General features: G+C 41.1%; 1 protein-coding gene across 2 annotated transcripts; it reads left to right on the plus strand.

Moving 5' to 3' along the window:
* The first annotated feature begins 13009 nt into the window (after positions 1-13009).
* Positions 13010-24001, plus strand: LOC121660015 (lipase member M-like). 2 transcript variants are annotated; one of them, XM_042018890.1, is made up of 10 exons: positions 13010-13283; positions 14737-14848; positions 15966-16083; positions 16774-16972; positions 17480-17589; positions 18297-18433; positions 18944-19090; positions 20121-20192; positions 22100-22171; positions 23308-24001. In XM_042018890.1, exons 1-10 carry the CDS (start codon positions 13156-13158, stop codon positions 23539-23541), a joined length of 1329 nt encoding a protein of 442 aa, XP_041874824.1. In that variant the 5' UTR covers positions 13010-13155; the 3' UTR covers positions 23542-24001. The 2 variants fall into 2 exon arrangements, with proteins under 2 accessions (XP_041874824.1, XP_041874825.1); XM_042018891.1 differs by lacking the exon at positions 23308-24001 and adding an exon at positions 22968-23277.
* The last annotated feature ends 1771 nt before the right edge of the window (positions 24002-25772 follow it).

The raw sequence follows: 25772 nt of genomic DNA on the forward strand, positions 1-25772 counted from the left end.
TGAACTCTGCTAAGAAATTTTTGCCTGCATTGCAAAAATTCATTACTCAGCTGGTCCATTGAGATTAATCCACTGAGTTAGAGTGCATAAAGCTATAAACTCCTGTGGATTCACATACTGAAAGGAAATTAGATGAATCATCCAGAAGAAATACATGTGTAAGTTAAAACACTGTGAGGTAATCCTGGCAGAAATAGTTTCCTTCGAAATTTCCACCAAAGATCCCTATGCATCAGGAAAAAATTGCCTGCTTTACATGTACATGTGAAGTGGAAACACTCTACAATGCTACTTGGCACCCCCCACCAAAACTTAGTGAACTGGTATGTTGCAAGCAGTTAATCCATTTTGAGTTTTATATGCAGGAAAACCAGATTTTGGTGCAAGCTTCAGTTACAACTCCTCTCCTCTTCCAGTGCACAAACAGCTGTTGCAGAGTCCTGGAGACAGGCACACTACCTGCCCCACCATGGTGCTCCCACCTCACACCAGGGCCTTGGATGGTCACCTGCTGAACCCCCTGGATCCCCACAGGCACTCTGGTCCCCAGGTTCTCTGAGCACTGCTGTATATTTGAAACACGGAAATCAATGTTTTACCCAAACAACAGCAGTGCTAGGAAAATAAGGCACACTTGGAGAGAAAAGCATTCACTTTCTGCAGTGCCAGTACTCGAAATCAGGAATGCCCTGCTTTAAACCGTAACTGCAACACTCACAGCAGCAAACACTGCTATCAGCATCAGGGGCATTGGTGGTTTCTAATTTAGTATTGAGTCATATCCACATGCAGGAGAGGACCTGTCTCCACTTGATTCCAGATGCTGCATGCTCACATACCTGCAACCCCACCACTCTTCAGCCCGGCAGCTTCTCCTATCCCAGTCAGGAGATTCTCCCATGTGCTGGGCCAGAAATGCTGTTTCTGTTTTGGCTGGCCTCCTGCATTTTGTGCTGTGTGGGACGTTACAGGAACCGAAACTAGATCCCAACCCTACCTGGGATTGCTTAGAGCTGTCAGCTCCCTTGTCTGCTTGGCATGGTGCAAAAGCAGGAATGTGACTTGCACCCACAATGTATCAGCTGGCACGCCACTAGTGAAATGACTGCACAGGTTATATCCTAATGAATGATTGAGGTGCCTCTTGCATTCTAATTCTAGGCAATTATTCACTCAGCATGTGACTGTTTTAAGGCTCTAGGCAAAACACCAGGAACCAACCCAGGTCTTTGGATCACAGACTAAAGAGGGAATCCCTATTTCAGACAGGGAAAAAAAGGTAAATAAAAAGGAAAAAAGAGGGAAGAGTAATGTTTATTGGCAACTCCTCCTCATCACATCCTGGACTTCCTACAGCTCAGGAGGAAGTTGTGAACAGCATCTTAACACTAATCCCCATCCCACTCTCATCTCTTCCTTCTGCCCAGCCACTTCTTCACCCTTTTTCACCGCTCTTTTCCAACCCAGAGCACTATTTAAAAGGAAATATTGTCTTGATCTAGTCATGCTAAACAAAATTACATGCACTGTGACATGACTGCATAGTTCCTTCCTGCCCCTCCCTCTCCAAAACTCCTCTGTAAGGGGACTTGTGTTTGGTACTCACCCAGATGCCCAGCCTTGCTTGTCAGCCCTGAGCTCCCTGCTGGCACCCAGCTCCCCAGCTGCTGCACAGCCTTCTCCCTCAACCCTTCCTGGAGAGACATGCTTGCAGGTGAAATTTTGGATGAGGCTTTCAACACTGCAGAGGGGGCAAACATCTGCCAAACTGTGCCTAGAAGGAAAGAAGCCAGCAGACACAGGGAATGTGCCCAGGAAAAAGAGACTGTATCACAGCCCTAGCTAACTTGCTTTGTTTTTATGGGATTTTTTTTGGCAAACCTTACCTTCCAACTCTTGGTGGAGGATGCCTGCTGATGCACTACACATTTTGCACCATAAAAAAGCAATCTGGTTTTTTTCAATAATGTTTTTGCTAGACTGCATTACTTCCATCAATAGCATGAGAAAGCAAAAGAACACAAAAAAAGTTTTATTGTGCACAAAAGCGAGGGGAAGAAGCTCTTCTACACTGGCTACTCTCTAAGCCACACTCAACTAGAATTCTCTGGGGGAATTTGGTATAGTGATAGGACTTTTGAATTTGATATAGTAGCACTACATTTCTCCCTTTCAAGGTGGGGAGGCTTGCTCTGGGTTCTTTATTACTTTTACTTTTGTGCCTATTGAGGAAACTGTCCCCAGCCCTTTTCTGCGTATATGACTTTGCAGCAGTGTGGCAAGGAATCTTGATCTGAGAAGTTCTTGGGAGGTTGGGCTTGAGAAAGAAATTGCACCCATTAGCAGCACCTTCCCCTCAAAAACCAAGGCCCAGGCAGGAAAGTGAACCCCATCTTATTCCTCTCTAACTAATTCTTATTCCATCTCAGCATCTGTTTCTCATGCAAGCATCTGCAATCTCAGAAGAAATCATCAGCTGCAGAAATGGAATTTCAGTGTCTTCTCCACCATAGACATGTTATGTGTTTCACATTGGGACTACATGTTGTGGCAGTGTAAAAAATATGACAATCTCACTGTCAACATCTCTCATGGAAGTGCCCTAAGAAGGAAATTGCAAACAAATTCCTGCTGACTGGTTAGGAAATGAAGAAGGCTCTGCTTTTGTCATTATTTTTCCTGGCTCTTATCCAGTACTAAAATACTGCATTTCTGCTATAATCATTTTATCAGCTTCATTGTTTCATGTTTTCTTCACTTCCACCTAGTAATCACAGACACAAATATTTCCTTATTCAAGCTGATTCCTTCTAAATCAAAATTCCATGTCTGTTTTCCACTTACATAGCACTTTCAACCGTGGAAAAGATGGCACAAAATGGCAAAATATTTTTTGCTTTGTGTCCCGCGGCTAAAATAGAGAACGCCCCAAACCCATTAATTTCAGTGCTGCTCCTCCTGAAACTGTGCCACAGGTATGAATTACTCCATCAGTACTGTGCATCTAGACAGGGTACCACGACAGATCATGTGAGACAAACTACCGGACAAGGCAAAGTAAAAAATACCACATGGAATTATTGCCACAGAAATGCTGCTGCAGCCGCTGTGCTGGTTCTGCCCCAAAACAGTGTCCTGTGTGCCATTCTGGACAGACTCCCTTCTTTCTCGCTACTTGCCTATAGCTGTGAAAACTCTTGTGTCACCTCTGAAATGCTCATGCAGCCACTCTAGACTGCACAGAAGTGCCATGCAAAAGCTGAGCTTTGTTACTCAATACTTTTACTAAAAAATTAATTATTCAAATAACTGCTCCACAAGCAGCTAAGTCTGTAAAACAACTAAAAACAAAAGTGTGAGAAAAATCAAGTTGAGCAACCTTTTTTTTAGGACTGTAATTCACATGTAAGTGGCATTCATTTCAGCCATTCAGATGGGCGTTTTGTCTTATTAAAAAGATTTTACATCTCAGGCAAGCACAGCCAAAATTACAAGTTGAATGGAATTCATTCAAAGCTAATCTCAAGTAGAAAATCAGCAATGATAATTGTTAATCAAGTTTTACAGAGCTTTCACTTAACATTAATTAGAAATCACAAGTTAAATTGTATTTCTGAAAACATTCATCTGTTTTACAATGATTTTAATGCTGTAGTTGCTAAGAGAAAAGATAATTTTATTAATAGCATTTTGCCTTTGTTCTACCCTTTTAAGGAAAAGTTTGACTTCTATGAAAAGTTTTCTTGTGAAGCTGAGTAGGTGTGTACGTGGCTCAATACCTGTGCAGAAGAGCTGCTAAGAAGAACAGGAGCCAAGTAGAATTTCTGTTTTGCTGTGCTGTGGTTTATATTTCATTTGATCTATTTAATCATGTTTTAGATCTGATTTATTCAAAGCAGTCACGAGAAACATTATCAGACCTCTGAGTTCACAAGTGTATAAACTTGCTCTGCCCTGGATGAATCACTCATAAATGGATGTGTACGAAAAGCAGGATAGGGCAAATGGAGATTTTTTTCCCTTCTCCCTGAGCAGAAGTATGGCAACTTATAGTTGAATTTGAAACTGAAACTGAAATTGCCACATATATTAGGAGTACCTCTTTCCCATTCCCAAGGCAGACTAAAAATATGCAAATATATAGCAAGCATAAGCAAAAAGGTTAAATGATGATTAGGTGCCCTGTATAACTTCTCCATCAGCTTGTTAATTCTGAGCTGGTTTGAACACTGTGTGATACTCTGCTGTTGCAGCATTGCTGTGTGGTTCCATGGCAGGAGCAGCAGGACAACGTGCATCACCTCCCAGTGCAGAGGGAGGTCAGTGGATGGGACAGTGAGCCACGGCATGCCAGGGTGTGTGTGGGAATGGCTCCTTCTTATAGAACCCTGACTGGAGCTAACCAGACTTCCCTCAGCTCATCCAGGAGATACCACACCTTTCCATGCTATGATTGTATTTAGCAAACCAGGTTCATCTTAAATGACCATCCCTATCTATTCCTAATAAACGAGACAACGTGCACTGCATAATAAGAGCCTGCTATTTCATCTCATGTAAATTTGGTAAATCCACGTTGCTTTGACTGGAAATATCAGGGTGATTGTCTCCACTTAGGTGCAGTGGCACTATTTCTGACTGTGATTTCTCGGATAGAACCACCTGTGTGCACACTGGGTAGCCGATGCACCATGCATTTGACACTTCAGAGGTAGCAAACCCTCCGGGATTCACCTGCTAACAGAGATAACATCTGCAGCATGGTTACACACACACTCTCTGTTGGACAGATCTCTGCAAGCCAAAGTCTGTTGCAGGTAAGAAAATATACCATGGCTAGAAAAGTCATAATGTTGTAAGGTGGCCTCACCACCAGAGTAAATACCAAAACCAAATATATCAGTAAGAGGAAAAACAAACAAAAAACCCAACCAAAACCCTCTAACTTGCACAACATCAAAGAACTGGATAAACAACTATGAGATTATCTGTCAAGTATTCTGAAGTCCAAAGATAATATCAAACCAGTTATGATCATGTTAATGATTCCCAGGCTTGTCACAGCTATGAAAAACCACATTTTAAATTATAATGATGTTATAAATGAACGAATTTACGGAGATTTTGTTAAAAGGTTGGTTGGCATTTCCATAAAGATTGCTGTTCCTGGGGTCACGTGAGGTTATCAGACACTGAGCTCCTATTCAAAGGGATCCCTCTGTCACAGAGAAAAATCCTGAAGACTGGGAACACCTGCTGATCCTGGAGAGTTTGTTTGTGCCTTTGAATGCACAGAACTGGCTAGTCTGCATCACCTGGAAAGGGAAAATGTTTAGAATTCCTCTCATAAATGACCACTTCTTTCATCCTTTTCCCCCCATCACGTTCGGCTACATCCAGTGTAAATTTTGCAGACCACTGATGCTCAGGATTTTAAACAACTTGTGCCCATCAGTCATCACAGATGGAAAATTTCTTGTACACCTGAAAATATGGCTGTTGCTTCATGTAAACCAAGTGAAGGTTACCTGAAAATCTGGTCTTCATTATTTACTTACAGTTTTGTAAATAAAGCAATCTTTAGCAGATTGAGATAAAACGCTTCACACAGTCCAGACATGATCCAGCAAGAAACTGGTTCAGCCAAAATGACTACATACAAAGCCTGAGTTGAATCCCAGAGGCAGGCAAGGTTCTCAAGTGCATCTGAAATGGCACTGAAGCCCATTGGTTTCTTCTTGCTGATGAATCCAGGATCTGATTACTGGTGTGCTGAGCAGCCCCTACTTTTTCTACACTCCACTCTTTGTCTAGAGTTCCACAGGTAGCAATGGCCAAGGATTAAAGAAAAAGGAAAAAACAGAGACAATAGTGCCTGAAATTCTGTAATTCTGTAAAAAAAAATGCATAAAATTCCCTCTGAGGTGAATTGCCATGTAAGGGAGAAAATCGCTGCTGTGAGCAGAGGATTGCATGAGCACACCCTGTGCGTATATACACCCTGTGTTTATGATTTTACCCACTGGTACCTGATAGCTACCACATAGAGAAGTCAGTTTGCTGTAAGTAATTATCTGCCTCTGGTTTGGATTTAAATTTCTAGTAAATAAAGTCCAAGGCTGTAATTCTCTGCAGTCCCAAGTGAAAATTACAGACCAGTGGTCACAGAAGCCATCTCAGAGCCAATCTGCTCTTCATGCTGCTCCTCTTCCCTGGCGCCAATAGCAGCATCACACGTGGAGAAGGCATCACGTGTGGGGAAGGCATCATGTGGGAGATCTGCTGATCTGGGCAATGCTGCAGTGGGGAAGGCAAGGCTGTCTCCTTCCTCAGATAATCCCAATGGCCCTCCCCAGGATCCCTTTCTAGGACTTGGTATGGAGACATGATTCACTGCTGCACAGTCTGGAACAACCTCCAGGGTGCTGAACGTGCCAGGTGAGAATTCACAGTACACAAAATGGTAATGATTCTTTCCACATACTTTCCAAAATCCTTGAAGACTGGGAACTCCCATCCATTTTGGGGTGGATCCCATTTTCTCTGAATTGGTCTAATTTCAGTTCCTCCCTTGTTAAAATTGAACCATGCTCAGCCATGCAGAAAACAGTGGCACTAACTTCAGGGTGGCTCCCAAGTCAATGCCTTCTGTGGAAACAAGTGCTTTCTTATGAAACTAAAAAGGCAGGTACCCAGTATATACATCACATACAAATTTGGCACTGTACATTGCCCATAATTTTAAGGGTGACCCTGACTGCAGAGGGTCCATTATATCAGAATAACTCATTTATTAAAATACGTGTGCATGTCTTCATTATTTGAAAATTACACGAGTCTGAAAAAATCTTTTTTTTTGCAATGGCACAACCCCTTTTCAAAACATGAAGATGAGCATTCCAACAGGAGTATGGAAGCATAAAGTGATTTTATTCAAAGGCTTAAGGGAGGATGGTTTAGCTGCCTTCCTAAGGGAACAATGTTCAGGAGATTATGCTGCCTGTGTGTTTGGCTGCATGTTCCCTGGCTTTCAGCATAGTCCTCCACAAAATAATTAAGGCTTTGTTGTTTGATAACAAAAAGTTGACGAACTAGAAGAGAAAGATGTGATATTGTCAGTGTCTCCTGACCAGTAAAGACTGCATCCTGATTAGGAAATTAGAAGAGGAAGAAGGGGAGCAAGAGAGATACCCTAACCTTTGGAAATATTTAACTGGAGCCTGCAATCAACTGTAAGGTACAAACTGATAGAAAACCAAGATTGCTTCATCTAACACTCAGAGAATGATTTATTAAATGAAAAAAAATTCTGATAGGACAAATTAAATTCTTTACAGCATTGCTAACTGCAAGAATTTACCTGCTTGTTAAAATTTTGTTTAAATATTTTCTTCAGATATTTTATTTTTCTCAAGGCAAAGAAAAGTGACATATTTATCTTCAGTAATACATTCTCTTAAGTCTCAGTAAAATTTGCAATTAGGACATGATTTATGATTTATATGAAAAAAAATCTGACGTCCCTTAGGGCACAAAAAGAAGGATTTCAGCCAAAATTTTCACTTACTTATTTGAATATTCATTCAGATTAACAAGATTGCATCTTGGAGTTGTTCAGACAAGTAGCAGGGAGAGTTCGTGCACAAAATCCTCCTAATTGGAGGTGCCAACTGAAGCAGAGGAAGGAAAAAAAAAGCCCTGGAGATCAGAATTACTTGAGAAGATTGAACAACAGTAGTGAGTGGCTGAATGTCCCAGTTGTTAGACAAGGACACCAGACACTTATTTCAAGATGTCAGGATGAGCTGAGCAAGACTGTGGATACAAGTGCCGACTCATTTGGCTGGACAGTGCTGCAGTGGCACCAGGGAAAGCAGCAGCAGGGAGATGCCAGCCCAGCTTTGCCAGCTGAGGGGCAGGGCACAGCATGAGGGGTACAGACCCTAAAGGTGATGCTGCCAGGGCCAGGGCTTAGCAGGTACCCTGTGTGCTGCTCTGTAGGGCTGCTGCTGGCTCAGACCAGAATCAGCCTGAGGATCACCACACAACTTGTTGGACAGTGAAGACCTGACTAGTTTTTCTGTTGGCTTTCAAAAGGAAAATACAAATTACCAGCTTTTCAGACCTGTTCTCCTCTAGTATTGGAGTCTCTCCACTGCAGATTGACAGTCCCACTAGGAGAGAGGGGCACAGCATCCTCTTACACAGACCCTGGGAACTCACCACTTTTCAGATGGCCACTACTATCTACTTCAGGGGAGGGAAACCATCACAAGACCCCTCTGCAAAGGGATCTTCCTACCTCAAAACCCTTTACAAAATGTTTCCAAAGCAAAGAGGTCATCCTGATCATCAAAAGGACAGGGAATTCTTTTGTGATGGTAAGAATTATGCCCTTGTCTGATATTGTTTGTCTTAATGAAAGAACACTTCCTTGTTTAATGTAAACTTTTGATGTCTAGTGCAACATTCAGTGGGGCAGAGCTTGAAAGAGGTCCCTAAGTTTCATTTGTCCTCTGTGCAATGTTGTGGAACTATGCATTGGCACTAACATTTTAGAAGTTAACTTCCTTCACGTAGCAAGAGCATGAAATATTTTGTTGACATAAGTAAAAGGGAACATGTAGATTCTTCATTTGGTTTGGAAAAGTACTACTTGGGGGTCAGGAGGCAAATTTTGTCTTTATAAGGGAAAGCTTCCATTGAAAACACAGACTATATTTGATAAGCAGCTTTGCTATTTAAAGTGCATTTCTATAACTAAGGTTAAAACACTTTGATCATGTCCCTTTTGCGTTACAAAAGATCAAAACAATATTCTGCATCCCAAGTACAAAGTAATCATCTTAATTTTATAATTACTATGTGTTTGATTTTTCATTGTTTACAGTAGATTATTTCATGTGGGAAAATGAATGTTGATGCTCACAGCAGACCAGTAGTTTGCATTGGTAACTGTATCTTCACTTTTTAAACAAAAAGGATCCAATCTCTGAGTAAGCAAAACCTTTGCTGTTTCAAAAGAAATTCCTACTGTGTGCAAAGGTACAAGTGAAAAATAAGTGCTTTACAATTTGGAAAGACAGGTCTGTGATTATCTAACCTGCTGCCATAGTAAAAGTTAGGGGGAAGTTGGTTTTAATGCGTGAAAAGAATGGACAAACCATGATGGAGATGATTAGTAATGGAATTCATATTTGATGAGAATTTTCTAGCAGGAAGAAGGCCAGGAGAAAGGTGTTCATGGGAAGAGAGACAGGGGTCCCAGCCCACTCTGGGCTGCTGCTAAATCAGCCCCCTCTCAACCCAGTTACAGGTATGCAAAAATCCCTGTTTGAATGGAGGACAGAGGTTTTGTGATGCTGTCACTAACCCCCCAGCACCCCCCCTTCTGTCCAACAGCAAACCCATTACTTTAATTCTTAGGATTAAGAAAAACCCAAGCCACTCTGCCCACAGTCCCTTTGACCCCTTAAAAATAGCAGGGTAGGTCCTGCTGATGGCAGTACTAAGCTGACCAGAGACTTCTTTAGTCTGTGCTTACCAGTGCTCAGTGGCCCATGCTCACCAGGACACTGCTGCACACTGAGTGCAAGGCCTGCATAGTGCTCGTACTGCTCCCAGTTCTTCTGCCAGAGGATTTCAATTCACACTCACAAAGCTTTCATCCAGCAACAAGTGCAAGAGAAATAAAGCATATGTCATTTTCAGCTTTCCACATGTGTAGGCAGATGTGTAAACTCCTTTTTTCTCTAATTATAATTGATACCCATGGGGGTGACAAGATACTGCTCTATACATTAGTACAAAATTAGCAGAAGGATACAAAATAATTGACTGCAGATCATGAAGCAAAACAGTTTGAACAATGCAAAGCTCATAAATCGCAACACAGACTTCATCTACCCTCAGAGGTGAAGATACCCTGGCTTGCATATATTTCACAAACTTCAGCACCAGCCAGAAAGTGTTGTGGAAATAATTGGTCTTTTTGCAAGTTGTATTTCCCCTGGATAAGTTAACGGAGAGGCTGGTGCTGAGTTTTCCATGTGCAAGCTGCCGCTTCTATGGGTGACTGACACTTGAGCAGGAGGGCAGCGCTGCCTGGGTCTTTATCAGACAAGGCAGCAGCAGTGGCAGCAGCACAGACAGGCATTCAGCCCTCTTTGTCCATCATGAGCACTTTCTTTTGACACTTCTTACTTTACCTTTGTAATGCAAAATATGTATAATTATCTAGGTGCCAACGCAGTGCTACCTCACTCATCGATTACAAAATACTGTGCCACTCAGCCCAGTTGCTGGTAATCCCCAGGCAAGCACATTGACCTTGATGATGACAATCAGAAATATTTTTGAAGGCCTGACAGAGCTGAGAAGAATCTCTCATCCAAGCAGGGCCTGTTCTCACTAGTGCTTTATGCTTCTGCACTTCTGTCTCTCTGTGTATGGACTCCACTGAGAGCACTTCCTTCGCTGTTTGGAGGTGTAGGGTCCATTGCTGAATAGGGAGGCTCTGCCTTCACCCTCCCAACAGGCCTGTGCTGGGGGCCAACAGCACTCCACCCAAGGCAACAACATGGGGTGGGTAGCTGAGGGCAGTTGTTTCATGCTGCTGGGAACAAGGTATTATCCCAGGGACTCAATGGAGAGCACACTGTTAGATCCTGTTCTTAGTTCTCAGTGTTTTTCTCACTCTCAGGAAGCAACTGTTTACACCATTATGACATGAAATGTTTTTAAAGCCATATGAGTGCACAAGGGGATCCTTCTGTTTTTGCTGCTATGTGTTCCCTTGGAGACTCCTGGACAGCAATTTCACAAAAACAAGTCTGTCTCTCAATAAAGCATACCTCCCCTTAAAGGCCCTCCTTAACATACTTAAAATAGCCAAACATTTCTGATAACTAGGTTCGCTAGCTGCATGAAGAAGCCAAAAGGACATATTTGATCCATGATGAACTGCTATATTCAGCTGTATAAAAATATCTTCCATTCCTAAGACATTTACAGAGCCAGGTCTAGTTCCTGCAGTAGGAGGGAATGGGGAGAACAAAGAGTTTACAGAAAACACAAAAATGCTAGGGATTATATGCTGTACATTGATGGGGGTTGTATCCATAAAAAGCGCTGGAAAGAGTTGAGGCTTCATAAACTGAGCATGTAGTGCACAATTTATATAAAGGCACTTATTTATATAAGGGCACCTAGACTGACCAGTTTAAAGTTTGTTTACATCTGACCATGCTTGTGAAGTTGCAGCCACAACTCTCACAACAACATCTCAACCTTTAAGCATTTCCACTGAATTCCACACATGGTTATAGTGTGAGTAACTTCCACTGAAACCTGACAATTTACAGCAGACTGTGCATGTCTGTTTTTTTAAAAAAATCCGCCCAACACTCACCCAAGCTCACCTTCTTTGCCCATCTCAAACCCTTCAAGCACATACTGCCAATAACCTGCAATGACTTTATCCAGTCGTTTGCTATTTATGGTATTATGCCGTGTTTGTGCAATGTTTTAGTGAGGTTTTTTTTGTTATTGGAGCATTGCTTTGCACTAAAGAATGAAATTGGCTTTGTTCACAGAGAGTTAATAGCACATCTTAATGACTTAGAATAGCATGGGGTACTCAAAGGCAAGTACACATTTAAACAGTTCACTCACAAAATTCATGTTGAGCTTCAAAAGACATTGAGACTTTAAAAAGGGGGAAACCTGTTTTTCTTACAGGAAAGATGAAAGAACTTGGAGTGTATGAAGGGAAATAATGAGAAGATTCAAAAAAAACATCCCATCCCATGTGTAGAATCAATATTTGAAAACACTCCATGTTCTAAACCAGCTCTTTGAAAATCATTTCCTCTCCTAATTCCCTGCCAGAAACTGAACTCAGACATTTCTATTCCTCTTTGAAGACCTGATAACAAGTCTTGTAGAAACAGGTCTTCTCCTAAGATTTTCTTTCATATTTCTTTCTGATCTGTAAGTATTAAAGAAAATAACTTCTGAGGATATATTAAATATTTCTGATCCTAACCACAGGTGGTACTGCAAGAAGAAAGCATGCAAGTTATCATATAAATAGAAATATCAAATCCTGCTCAAAACCTTGTTCAATGTTTGTGTTAGTGTTTAAGCTGATCTTTTCTATGTGGATGAACAGTATCTGTGGGACAGAAAGAATAACTGGAGGAACAAAAACTGGTAACTGAACAAGGAAGAATAATTAATTTCAGATTTAAAAATACCTGGAACATGCAGAATGAAAAACCCACCAGCTTTTTAACAGAGCACAAAAGTGAAAAAAAAGAAAGAGCCTCAATCATACTTCTGCAAAGTTTGTATTGTCGTAGTGAGGACACCACTCGTGGTGGAACACAGCTGCACTAGGCTTGTACTCCACAAAAAGAAGAGACTTATAAAGGTCACTGTCCTGAATCCCTTAAAAAGGACCTGTCTGAACTCTCTGTTCAGGCCCACCTAATTTCCACTGCTGAAAAATTTTGGCCCACTCAAACTATGCTTGAGACCACTGACACGTGTGCCCATCTTGGCAATGCTTTCTGAGTCCGTACAGATTATGGAAAAGCCTTCTAGTTTCATAACTATTCATTTAGGGAATATACATTCAATTCTATGGCTATTTAAGAGGTGAAATATAAATGGAGGAAAATCTCCCGAAACCACTCCAGCAACAATGCAGAATTTTGGAACAGCAATGAAAGCATTAAAAGAATAAAAGAAAAATATGCGCACTAATATCTGCAGAGGTATCAGAGTTCTTTCCATCCTTTCCAGACAACATGAGAAGCTGGAATTGTTAGGTTGCTAGTAGAAGAGAAAATGGTTGCAGGTCTACTGACAATTTCATTAGGTATGATAAGGTGTATCTATGAAAATATTTGCTTTGAAAATTCCTGATCCTGCTCTGCCACTCTACAGAGGCTGGTATTCTCCTTAAAAGTCCAGCAGTCTGTGATAGTAGAAGAGCCTTGTTATAGCTGTGGTGGCTAAGGAGCTGAAAAGCACGAGGTCTGAGAATAAAAGGAGTCACCTCTCTCTGGTGTGGCATTAGGGAAATGTTGAAGAGATAGTAGAAGGAATGAGGGGTGGGAAAGAAACAGAGGCTTATTGTCAAGTTGCTGCATGATTGGGGAAAAAACAGTGCATGACCATCCTTTCACTGCCAGCACCGCTTCCAAACAGCCAGGAATTGAGTTTTCATTCCTCTGCAGCCGCAGCTGCTCAGCCAAACACATGACTTCGGGCACAAGGTCAGTAATGCTTTGATTTATTTTTCATCCAAAACTGGTGAAGGCTTCACAGGAGCTGCAAAAGATGGTATCAAACCTGATCTTGAGGAGCTGCTTTATTATTTGGGTACAAATGTGTTTCATTGTGTTGTTTTGCTTGTAAGACTGGTAGGTGAAAGTATGACTACTTCTTGGAAGATTCCTTGTGGCTAAAGAGATTCAGGCCTGGCTCACCTAGCCTGAATTTAGATAACTCTGGGATAGCTGAAGAGGTATGGGAAGACGGCAAGCGAGGGAATAAGAAAGTGGTAGCTTTAAACCGAAAGAAAGGATGCTATCTCAGTAAAACAAAGGTTTCTAAATGTCCCTTTTTCTACAAAAGCAGCCAAGTATTTTCAACACAGATTGTACAGATTGCTGGTACAGATTGTACCAGCATTGTAGTTCTAGGAAGTTAGCATATAAATTGTTCTGCAATAAGAAAAAAAACCATTCACATTATTTGGGGAAAAAAGTTTAAAAGTCTTCTTGATTAGGAAAACAATAAATGAAATAGATTTTTTGGCTGAATCAGTCTGACTGAAATATCTGTAACTGAGAAAACAGAAGTTTAGATGTGGCCTCCGTGGGGTTGTATAGTGTAGAGAAGATGCTAATTCAAACACTGCATTTTCTTTGAGCTTAGACTATGGAGGTCTTCACAGACAGTGGAGCTGCTATTTGTGCATCTGAGCAGGATAGCTACCTCTCAGGTTTTTTTGTTCCTTTTTTGCTTAACAAAACTGGATGTCCCTGCACTCAGTCTCTACCTAGCATTACATTTAGCAAAGTTTTCTTTTCCTTTCTCCATCCTCATCCCATGGAGTGGATAAATCTTGTCGTTGAGCAGGTTTGTATAAATTTTGCTAGGCAACTATAAAGAACTGCTTTATTTAGGTTCCTAAGTTTTTAATTGATAAATATTTATAATTTTTATTTTCAATTGTTTTTGCTTTTTTTCCTCTACCTGTCCAACAATTTGGTTGTCTCCACTTTGAAAGCTTCACTGTGACAATGATTGATTCACTTACGAGTTACCCAATAACTTTGTGTTTCTCAGAGTTAGCCAGAAAGGTTTCCAAATTCACCTACAGATCAAATGCATGGCATGGTAATGCAAGTGACCTACTTCTCAGACAAATGAGTGAAATCCATTTCTCCAGAAGCTTTGCTTCTTTTCTTGGATTCAGATACATTTGCCTTGATCAAGAGCAGCATCCTAGTCCAAACCTTAGCAGAGAGCCCAGGTTGCTGCCCAACACCCTCAGATAGGTGTTTGAAGTCAGCTTTTTCCTATTTAATTAACAAGTAAGGAGTACCAGACTGGCTCTGTTCAGTATTAGACAGCACTTTCCTCATCAGAAAAGTACAGAACCTGTCTGGACTGCAAGTGCAGAGCAGGACTACTGACAGATGAATATATTGGTTTTTGCAGAGAGAAGATATGGCTGTTTGTTGCTGTTACATACTTGTTTCAGGGAATTACTTACTCAGAAGAACTGAGAAGAATGAAGAGAGCTGTGCATCCTGAAGCCTTTATGAGTATTGTAAGTTGGTTGGTGGAGTGACCTGAGGATGGATGTTACACATGACAGCAGAGGGGTTTCTAAGTGTTAGAAATAACAAGGTAGATAAGCTGCCTTTATTTAACCTGTCCTCTCTAGTCACTGTGTATGCTACTGATTTCTTTTCTATTCTCTTCTGTCTGCATGTGTAAAAGCCCATCTTCTGTCTGATAGAAATTAAAGCAAATAGTAAATGTCCAGACTTAATTTCTTTTTAAATATCAGTTACCAGCTAGCTATTGCTGGCACTACCTATCTGAAAAAATTATTATGTAGAATGTCAGTATTTCACCAGCAATGAAGTCTATAAACAGCTAGTCGTGACCAGCAGAGACCAAAAATGGCCAGCTTTTCAGAAGAACCCCTCTTGCCAAGCAAGCTTACTTAGATCTTTAATCACTTGTTAAAATCCTGGGGGCTCTGTCCTGCCTGAAAAAATACATTGAGTAATTCTCTGAGTACAAGTTATAAAGACCAATCCTCTTTTGTAACAAAACAGGTTGAAAATTTCAGGTCAAAAGCACTATTTACTTCAGAGCTTAAGATGGGCTGTGCTAGGGATTTCCCTTGCAACAGTGCAACTGCCTGATCTTTTTTTTCCATAATGTAGTCAGCTTTTCAGCAGTGCTCATTGCATCTAGGCTGTTCACAATACTGTACTTGTGAAGCTCTCTGGATTCCTCTGAGGGTAGTTTAAACAAGCTGGTTCCAGGCTGGGTCAAAGCAAATCAGAAGCATGGCACCTGGGCAGCTCCTCGTCTCAGCCACACATCTCATCCCAGCTCATAAACTCTTGCTATGAGCTTATAGTGATTCTGGTATCACCAGAATGCAAGGGCTTGTGATGATTCTATGGCAGGAGTGTAATACAGGTTTTTATATGACATATTTTAACTGTAAAACCCTAGTAAAACCCTAGATATAACATAAAGAAAAAAGGAAATTTATTGATGCTTTAGGGTTACGTACATTCAGATGCTTAATGTATGTAGGTTAAATCCCCAGTTGTACCTGCTTTCTAACATTTCTTTATTGTGAATATCTTATAATATATGAAATGGACTTGTGCAAGCAAATGCATTTGTACCTTCTCTCCCAGAATGAGCTCATTACTTACAAAGGGTACCCGAGCGAGGAGTATGAAGTGATGACAGAAGATGGTTATACCATTACCATTAACAGAATCCCTTATGGTACTCAGAATCAAGGAAGCCCAGGTACAGTTCTTTAATATGACACAAAACCAGCCTAGATAGGGCATATTCTCAAAAGAGGTACCTTGTATTTGTAAAACATCCACCAAAGCTTGTATACATAAGTGAAATTTTAGCAGAGAGTTCTGGCTGCCCTGAACAACCTGCAAGATCTACAGAATTAATGTCAAGAACACCTATTTATAGTAAAAATCCACTATAAAATGAAACATATGCTTCCTAGTAAGGGTTGGTGAGTAAAACTTTAAAAAAAAATTAGAAGTAGGATAAAGGTTGCCTAATCAGCTTGTTTTGCAAAAGCTTTTCCAACCTCTAATTTTGTTTTGCTTTTGCTTACACCTGGTTAGTATCAGTGTCTGATTCATATTTTGGGTAAAGAAAACCTCTAAAAACAGTCCCACACCTTCATCTCTGCATCAATGTTGAGAATCTCAAGCTGATATGGAAGAGCTATACAAACAATGACCAGAGGATGCCAAGTTAGTTTTCTCTGGTGTCAGGCAGATCTTTCCATAAATTCTTACAGAAGCTTAGAAGTTGTCTTTTAGAGAAAGAGGTGTTTTGTTCTTATGATTAGTTGATGCAGGAAAAAATCCCAGTATTGAATAGGAGACAGTAATGTCCCTGAACTACCAGGAAATGAAAAGATAAAAAAATTACAAACTCTAGTTTCGGTTTTGCTTTGTTTCTCAGCTTCAAGACCTGTGGTGTTTCTCCAGCATGGATTATTAGGAGATGCTAGTAACTGGGTCACAAACATGCCCAACAACAGCTTGGGCTTCCTGCTAGCTGATGCTGGATTTGACGTTTGGATGGGAAACAGCAGAGGGAATCGCTGGTCAAGAAAACATCAAAAGTATTCCATTGATCAAGATGAATTCTGGGCTTTCAGGTAGACAGAACCACTGGAGGGGATATCTGTTGCCCATCCTTATGTGTTTATTTCAGTTGGTTAAATCAGGGATTTACATATGCTACTTTTTAATAAGCATTCTTTACATTCGCTTTTGCTGAGGTGCACCTATAAAAGCATGTGAACTGAAATAGCAATGGAGACTGCTTTAATTACTGCTTGAACAGGTTCTTCAAACTAGAGGCAGAACAGCAGCAGAATGACTCAGAGGAACTTGCATAGGCCATCTCTATGCCATTCCTCAGCCCTGGAGCCACTTTTGGCAGCTACTTAGAAATACTAGTCTCTATAATACAATAACCCAAAAATCTTGAGTAGTATCTTCCATATCCAGTGCCAGAAAAATACAGAACTTATAACAATTGAATGATTCACTAAAATGTTCAGACTGTTCCTTTGCTGACAAGCCATTAAGAAAAATGTGAATTCAATTTGAAGTCTGATTTTTAATTTATGCATGCCTCTCTTTCAATCTCCTGCCTGCAGTTTTGATGAGATGGCAAAGTTTGATCTTCCAGCAGCAATAAATTTCATTTTGGAGAAAACAGGACAGGAAAAGTTGTACTATATTGGCTATTCACAAGGTACTACCATTGGTAAGTTACACATAAGAGAGGAATTCCTCAGGAAAACAGGTATAAAATGTGATTTGAGATACTGAGTTACTGAATGTACCTGAGGTTTTCATTAACTCTTTGTAGATGTGAAATAATGTGGTAGTATAAGCAATTTTCAACATGTAGGCATTTAAAATTTGTTATACAGATAATAAAACATAATGGATCAAATGCACTGCTGCTGGAAATCTGTCAACTAAGAATTATACAGGAAATTATTGTGTGTGGGCCACGCAAATTGTTTCTATCCAAGATGCAAGGGTGTGCCCAACAGCAGCTGGGCAGTTGACCAAAATAAACAGAACAGGAAGATGAGAGTACAGAAAGAGAAGTTGTCCAGCTTAGACCAGATGTACAAAATTGGATTGACCGGAAGAAAAACAACTTCTCCTCCCAATAGTAAAAGAAAGGCATGAAAGTACATCAGAAGTGTACATTTATGTTTAATCAAGTCTGGAAGAAAGCTGCAAAATAAAGAAAGAAATTTCTCTGAATAGGAAAAAAACCTACAAGCTGGTAACTTACGGAGAAGAGGGATTTCATACAAATCTAGTCAGGACCATAGTTTCTGAACAACTAAAGAGGTTGCTTATGAATTTGGAAGTGCAGAATATCATCTATTAATACTGTAAACAGTCTAATGTAAAAATGATTATTTTTTTAAACTCCTCTTTTTGTTTTTTCAGCTTTCATTGCATTTTCAACAATTCCAGAGCTGGCTCAAAAAATCAAACTCTACTTTGCATTGGCACCTGTCACTACTATTAAGTATGCTAAAGGCCCAGCAACAAAACTCCTCTACCTTCCTGAAAAAGTGCTCAGGGTATGTGATACCTTGGTTTCCATTGTTTAACCGTATACTTGCTTGTTCAGCTCTTTAAATGGATAAACAGAATTACAGGGCTTTGTGAAGTCGACTCATTTGCACATGGGTAGGTTTACCTTGTGGCTGAGGCCTTCAAAAGTTCAGACTGGGCAATAAGAAAGGCTTTCAGTCCAAGGCAACAGTGCAGCACAGGGACAGGTCACCCAGAGAGGTACAGAGATGCAGGACCTCAAAGGTTTCCAAGATTCCTCCAGGCAAGGCCACAACTGATATACAAGCCTAAACTATGAATTGGAGTTAGCATTAACATATCTCTTTATTAAAAGTGATGTAACCCAAATTGAGTAATGCCCAAGCAGGCTGATGCAATGGAAAACCAAGTAATTTCTCACTTGTTTGTGGGAACATCATCTAGCAAAAGGAGAAACGGCAAGTAAGAACCACTGAGAGTGCTGGAGGAGAAAAGTGTGCACATTCCTAAATGAATGTTACCTTTGTATTTCACAGGGTATGCTTGGCAAAAGAGAATTCCTTCCCCAGACTGAGTGTCTAACAAGGATAATAGCCCCTGTCTGCAGCCACCAGGCTTTTGCCAGGCTTTGTAGGAGTGTCTTCTTCAATCTGGGTGGCTGTAACCTGAAAAACATTGATGTGGTATGTATAATTTTACCAGTTCTACTGGGAGTTTAAGCTTATGCTCCCAAAACTCACCCTCTACCCTGTAGTGTGAATTCTGAATTTCTATTAGTACCACATTGCAGGGAACAGTCCCCACTACTGGACAGCAGTATCTGCTGATTGCCCTATCACTAGCAGGGAACCACTGCCTCTCTCCTCAAAAGGACATTTGGCACCACTTCTGCAGTCAACAGGTGCTCAGAGCCACCCAAAATTCTGCAGTCTGCTTTCTGCCAGACCTCACCCAAGGCACCATATCATGGTCCATACTGTGGCTAATAGTCTGAAAAAGAAGAAATAAAAAGCCTACAGGCTTCACATTTTATCTTTGCAACAGACAAAGGAACACACACATATTCCTCCTTGTCCTCATTCTCCAAGCCTTGGACCATCAGGGATGTGCCCAGAGGCACAAGATACTTTGGGGGGACCTGAGAGAGAGTTGGCAGACACTGGTAGGAGAGTATTGGGACATACCAGCTATGTCCAACTGTAGGTCAGATCACCTGGGAGTCAAAATTTTGCTCCAGCATTTTTCAAAAAATGCCTCAGAGTGCATTCACTAAGGAAGGATCACACAGCAGCCTGTTAAGAAGCCCCTGCAGTGCTAGGGTGTGTTTTATTTCAAATAGTTTTATATTCCTCAGGCAGTTGCTCTGCTGTTCTGTCCAACAGTGATCTTCTCTCACACAGAATCTGACACAGAGTTCTGAAAAAAATCCATGCAGATTGGGGTCTAAATTTCTGGTTTTGTATTCTATCTCACTTACCTAGACTCTTTTAGATTCTCAGTCATCCTGGAAAATGCTCTGGTTAGGGATTCCTCTTTCAGTGCTACTCCTAGTCTAACACATTTCCACCTGTGGCGTAAATCTGAGGGAGTCTCCAGTCGTGCCACTCCAATTTCTGTTGCTTTTATTGGTACATGACACTGCTGTAGCACATGTTTTGGTGTACATCTGCATAGAAGGGAAGAAGAGAATGCTCACCGAGTATTTTCTTTCAGAACCGAATCAACGTGTATATTGCCCAAACCTCTGCTGGAACTTCTGTGCAGAACATAATCCACTGGAGTCAGGTATGAGCAAACCCCTGGAAGACAAAATAGGTACTCACCTCGAGCTGAATAGAGAGGTACAGAGATAACCAGCTGTGAAGCCATGGCTAGCTTCTTGGAAACACAGGCAACTTGTGGTTTGCAGTTGAAACCTCAGTTCAGAACACTATTTTTCATTGCTCCTTCTTTTGCCAGCAGGATAGAAATGTCCTGTGTGACTCAGGTACATTTGAATCCAGCAATGAAGTGCTGCATTTGTGTAAAAACACGGAAGCTGTGTGTGAAGGTGTACATGGCTCTTCTTATTGTGCGTCCAGTACCTTTTATAAATGATGTCCACGGTTCTGTAAGGAGTTTTTCTTAAGGAATTAGTCATGTTTCCAATGTGGTGTCAAGAAATGAGCAGGTCTTAGGCTGCCACATAAATGATCAAATTTTACTTTTAAAACCCTTGTAGTTTCTTTTCTCTCTTTCAAGGCTGTCAGTATCTGGACAGCAATAGAACCAAAACCACCTTATTTAGTAGATTATTTGTATCCTTTACCTACAAGGTGTAGGTACAAAAATGCTGTTAGTGAGGATCTTCTTGTTATTTTCTAAGTCCGTGAGAGACTTTTCTCTCCCACAGAAGAGGTAGCAGGGAATGTAAACAACCAAGCCACCTGCAACCTTGGAAAGTCTTGTTTATGGTATAGTAGAAAATATTTTGATAATGGATGTTTTAGGATTTTGGCCAATCACCCCCAAGGGGTGGCTGGTCCTTTGTCCAATTAGACTATGAAGAAAAAAGTCTATAAAAGAGTTTGTAAAATAATTAAATAAATCAATCTTGCTGCACAATTCCTGCCTGCTGGATCTTCTCCTCCTCCTCCTCCCTATGGCTGTGGGACACGGTGATATACCGTAGGAACCAGGCCTGCAGTAATAACAAGGTACTGCCACAGTACCTCTTCTGCAGCAGCGCTGATGGGAGCTGCCTTTCTGCCTTTGGGCTCACACTCCAAGGATCCACAGAGCTGGGCTCCCTCAGAGGAGCCTCTGCAGCAAGGCAGGTTTCCTGGCAGCAGCATGGGCTCTGGAGTGGTGCAGGAAGCAGCTGCGAGCACAGAGAGCTTGCAGGAGTGTTCCTGCACTTTTCAGCACAGCAAAAGCACCGATAAGTTTGAGTGATATCTGCACAGGCACTTACTCAAAATCAAATTATATTTTTGGCTGTGAGCTCACATTAAGCAGTAGGTTTGATTAAATTGCTTTTGTAACCATGACCTAGACCTGTAAAGAAAAAGGGTTACAAAAGCAGAGTGGGGGGAGCTCTGACAGCTGACTCAGATGTAATTCAGTACCTAACCACAGACTGCGAGCACAAACATGCAGTAGTAGTACTCCTAAGTGTTTGTTGTTGTCCTTACTGTTATTACAACAAAAGGAGCTAAAGGAATTTCAATACTAAGATTCTGGTGAGGGTCTCTCAGAGTAGTTACAACCCATGTTGTAGGTAAAGCCAAGAGGGGGAAGAACTAGAAATGCTAATTTCTGTATTCAAAATAGAGTGAGAAGAGAAAACATAAGATGGAGCCCCTCGCAGAGCTGAGTGTTGCCAACACAGCTGAAAGAATAGGACAAGGCAGTAGTGCTGAGGTGAACTTGCTGACAGCAGCTGTTAACAGCAGTTTTACAAACTTGGACAAATTGTCTGTGGGGACATTTTTGGGTCTTTCTGCAGGAGATGTGATTTTTTTTCATTGTGACAAAAACATTTGACTCCTTTTCACTGTTTGACACAATTAATTTACTGTTGGCTCCTTCATAGCTCTTAGAAGAACTTCTTTTGGGGCTTTAGATTGAAGTCAGAGGCTCATCAGGGAAAAACCACAAAAACTTCCCAAATTATGGCTTTATAACTACCCTTTTCTTGTTCATCCTCCTAGGAGGTCCGCTCGGGGAAGTTCCAAGCTTATGACTGGGGCAGTTCAAAGAAGAACATGGAAAAATACCAACAGGTATATTTTGGTGAAGCAACCTTGGACAGCACAGAAACACACAAGAAGAGAGCAAGGATGTGGTAGGAGACACATTTTCAGAACATAAGTAAATGAAAATATTACTGCTTTTCATTTTGGAAGTCAACAGAGAAAGCATGCAAGCACTAGTGGCAATAATAAATTTAAGACATTTTAAAAGAAAGAGAGAGAGAGAGGAAAAGCAAAACTTTTCAATTAAATGATCAATAGGAATAAGAGGAAGTAAGGGCAGAAAAACCAGAAAATTAATTTTGAAAAAGAAGAGTACACAGAAGAGAGCAAAAACATCTTACCTACTAGTGGAACTGAAACAGATGACAACATTAGGAATAGGAAAACTGGAGAATTAATAGCCACCCCTAGATTCTGGCAGCCAGAGAAAAAAGGACTTTGTCCTCAAGCAGACCCTGAGGAACATCTTTTCCATTCAAGACTCTAATCCCATCTTTGACTCTTCTACCCTTTAGTCTCCACAACAACCTGTCATTACAAGTTACATGTTTTAATGATGACTTGCATGAAACACAGCTTCCTTTGGCTTGCCTTGAATTTGCTTGCTCCTGGAAAGACATGGGATGCCTTCAGGTTTTGTGTTTGGTCTAATTAATTTCAGTGCTCTTTCTTCATACTATTTGGGTTGTATAAACCTGTCTCCTGTCCTTGCTCTGATGTCTCTTTTCCAAACACAGGAGTCCTAAGCTGCTTTCCCTCTCCTCCTACAGAAGCCATTTCATGATCCTTTTCATCCTTGTAACATGCTGTTTTTTCTCTCTAGCACGTCTTCTGGGGCTGACCAGTACTTCAAAAGGACCATGATGGGGGTTTATCCAGAGGCATCCTGGCATCTCTGTCTTGTTCAGGCTCCTGCCCTAGGATCCCACTTGAGAGGGCAAAGACCTAACAATAACTGTTTGTCAGCTCAGGAGGTGTTTTACTTTTGGCTGTGCTATCAGTTGGGTAATCCCTGTGAGCACAGACTGAAAAGGCAAACAAGGGAACTTCCTTCCTCTTTGGTTTAGACACCTCTACTTCGAACAGTGACAGAAGAAAGCCCCAAATGAATGTTTAAAGTTTGCTGTGCTCTCCTGGACGTTCATTCCTGTACTGTTTTTCAGACTCTTCCTCCTCTCTACAACATAGAAGAGATGACTGTACCAACTGCAGTGTGGACTGGAGGGCAAGACATGCTCGCAGATCCCAAGGATGTGGCCATCTTATTGTCTAAAATTAAGAAGCTTATCTATCACAAGAAGATTCCTGAATGGGCACACCTGGATTTCATCTGGGGATTGGATGCACCTTTGCAAGTGTACAATGAAATTATTGACCTGATGCAGAAGTATCCTTAACTCACAACCAGAAGACTTACCTGACTCATTCAACAGCACAGGTTCACTGGGTACAAAAAACCCCTTCTGTTGCATCTGGAGTTGGGGAAAGGGTTCCTCCTGCCCTCTACATGTCATTCCAATGCCTTTTGCACCCTGATAGTGCACTTCATATTTTCTGGCAACCTTGTGGATCTGTAATACCTTCTCAGTTGATACAGATTTGATTCTGCAATAACTATGCTTTTCTAACAGAGGACAGGGTTTGCTTGCAGCCTACTCTCTTCTCTAGACTGTAACAGTAATGAAAGCACTTCCTTTCTCTGGATACATTCTGTGATCTCTAGATGTTTTCCATTCTTCATAATATTTCTCAGTTTATTGGGCTGACAGTTATTTAAAGGCATAGTGTAATCAAAAACTTATTCTAACAGTTGTGATATTGTATAATTTTATTATTAAACAAGATGATGAACAGAAAGCAGAAACTGAGTTCATACAAAAAAACCACCTCACTCCTGAAAAGAATATGATTTGTCTTTGTTTGAAACAGGACTGCTCACTGTTTTCATGAGGAAGAGCAAGGGACACAGGGTAGACCCAACAGAAAACAGTAGCCAGTCTCATGGTTCAAGCATGCACCTGGAAAAAAACTTGACTTCAAGACCCCCCCTGAGACAGAGAAATCCTTGCTGACTCAGTCATTTTGGCAATGGCAGCACTTCCATGGGACACGTAGTTCAAAGTTACACCTTGAACCCAGCAGAAACCTCACACCTCCTGCTGTTTCACATATAAGCTACTGGCTGTCTCAGAGCTGAGATGATCTAACCTTTGTCATGGCTCTGAGCAGCCTCTTTGGCATTTAAACACTAAAACGAAAAGTACCCAAACATTGTTAGAAACAATCCATTATCTTCATCCCATGTATATTTAGAGCACTTTGACCACTACTGGAAAGAGCTGCTTTCAAGACAATGATGAAGAATTATTCATCCTATTAATTTCCTGGAGTAACTATGACTCTAACAATCTTGTTTCAAACAGGTAGTTACAGCACAAAACCACTCAGTTGAAGGGTAACCTCTGTGGTTATTGGGTTACAGCATTATAGGTCACCATCCCTCCAAAGCAAAATTCCATTAGCTTCTCTGTGAAAAGAAACACAGTGCATTCAGGGGTTTCCTTTCAGCATGACACCCTCACTGTCCATTTCAACGAAATGTTAATGTGGGCCAAGTCTGGGGTGCTAGCCAGCACAGTGCAGCTGCTACACTGGGACAGTTCACTGGTGACACTGTATGACCAAAGGACCCGTGTCTCACTCTGAGTAATGGTTCGTTAGCCAAACAAATTAACCATGGCTGTTAGCACTTCTGCACCTTTCCCTTCCAAGACAAACAACAGGCCTGTTTCATCTCCTGAACCCACTGCTGAAGGCTGTCCTGTTTCCTTCTGCTTCACAAATGTAACTAGAGTTTGATCCAAGCAAAACTGTTCCCCTCCAGACAAGGACATTCCTTCCACCAAATACAAATTCCTGGAGACAAATACCCTTCAGAGAGTCAATCTTTCAACCAACTCACTGCTTGTATGGAAAATGTATGAGTACTTGAGACCTACTTTGTAAGTTTTCAATGCTTTCCATACTAAATGCAACACCATACCTGAAAGTAGACAGAGCATTCCCTAAAGCAACCTAGAAAAGATTGCAATTGTGCAGCTGTGTTCCAACCTGGGACCCCATAGAGGAGGCAGGGAGTTGAATTTTCTGGAAAGTCAGTAAAAGCAGGTTGACCAAACAGCATTGGACACATCATGGGGACTGTTGATCCCACCTTGGGACATGAGAAGAGATGAGACATCATGTTGCAGGAGTCCTTCCGAGTGTTTAATTTATGGTTTGATTATAGTTATCATCTTACAGATATCAGAGAAGTCAAATTGTAATGCTTTTCAGTGAGAAATTACCAAACTACTCTCTCCGCTCTTCCAGACAACGTTTTTTACTTTGTATGTAAAGCAGAGCTGTTACTGTGCTGTCACTGACATCCTGTTGTTTCACTCCTTTCCTTCCCCGGTAGTCAAATGCATCATACTGTTTGCAGTGGTGTTCCCAAGAACACATCCCTCTTATCTGGTGTTCTTCTAAATGCTCATCAATCCATGATGAAACTCAAGCTCTTCTGAAGACACTTGTGAGCTAATTGGCTGAACAGGCTGATCCTCACGTAGGAGGATTCTACTTAGTT

Source organism: Corvus kubaryi, unplaced genomic scaffold (genome assembly GCF_017639235.1).
Source record: "Corvus kubaryi isolate FWS band 111438036 unplaced genomic scaffold, C.kubaryi_AGA036_p1.0 138, whole genome shotgun sequence".
NCBI lineage: Eukaryota > Metazoa > Chordata > Aves > Passeriformes > Corvidae > Corvus > Corvus kubaryi.

Excerpts from the sequence above, each read along its gene's own strand:
- LOC121660015 (XM_042018890.1), top strand. The coding sequence starts at position 13,156 with ATGATTGGGGAAAAAACAGTGCATGACCATCCTTTCACTGCCAGCACC. Across the intron at positions 14,849-15,965 it reads CTGAAGCCTTTATGAGTATT|AATGAGCTCATTACTTACAA; the intron begins GTAAGTTGGTTG and ends CTTCTCTCCCAG. Across the intron at positions 17,590-18,296 it reads TTCACAAGGTACTACCATTG|CTTTCATTGCATTTTCAACA; the intron begins GTAAGTTACACA and ends TTGTTTTTTCAG.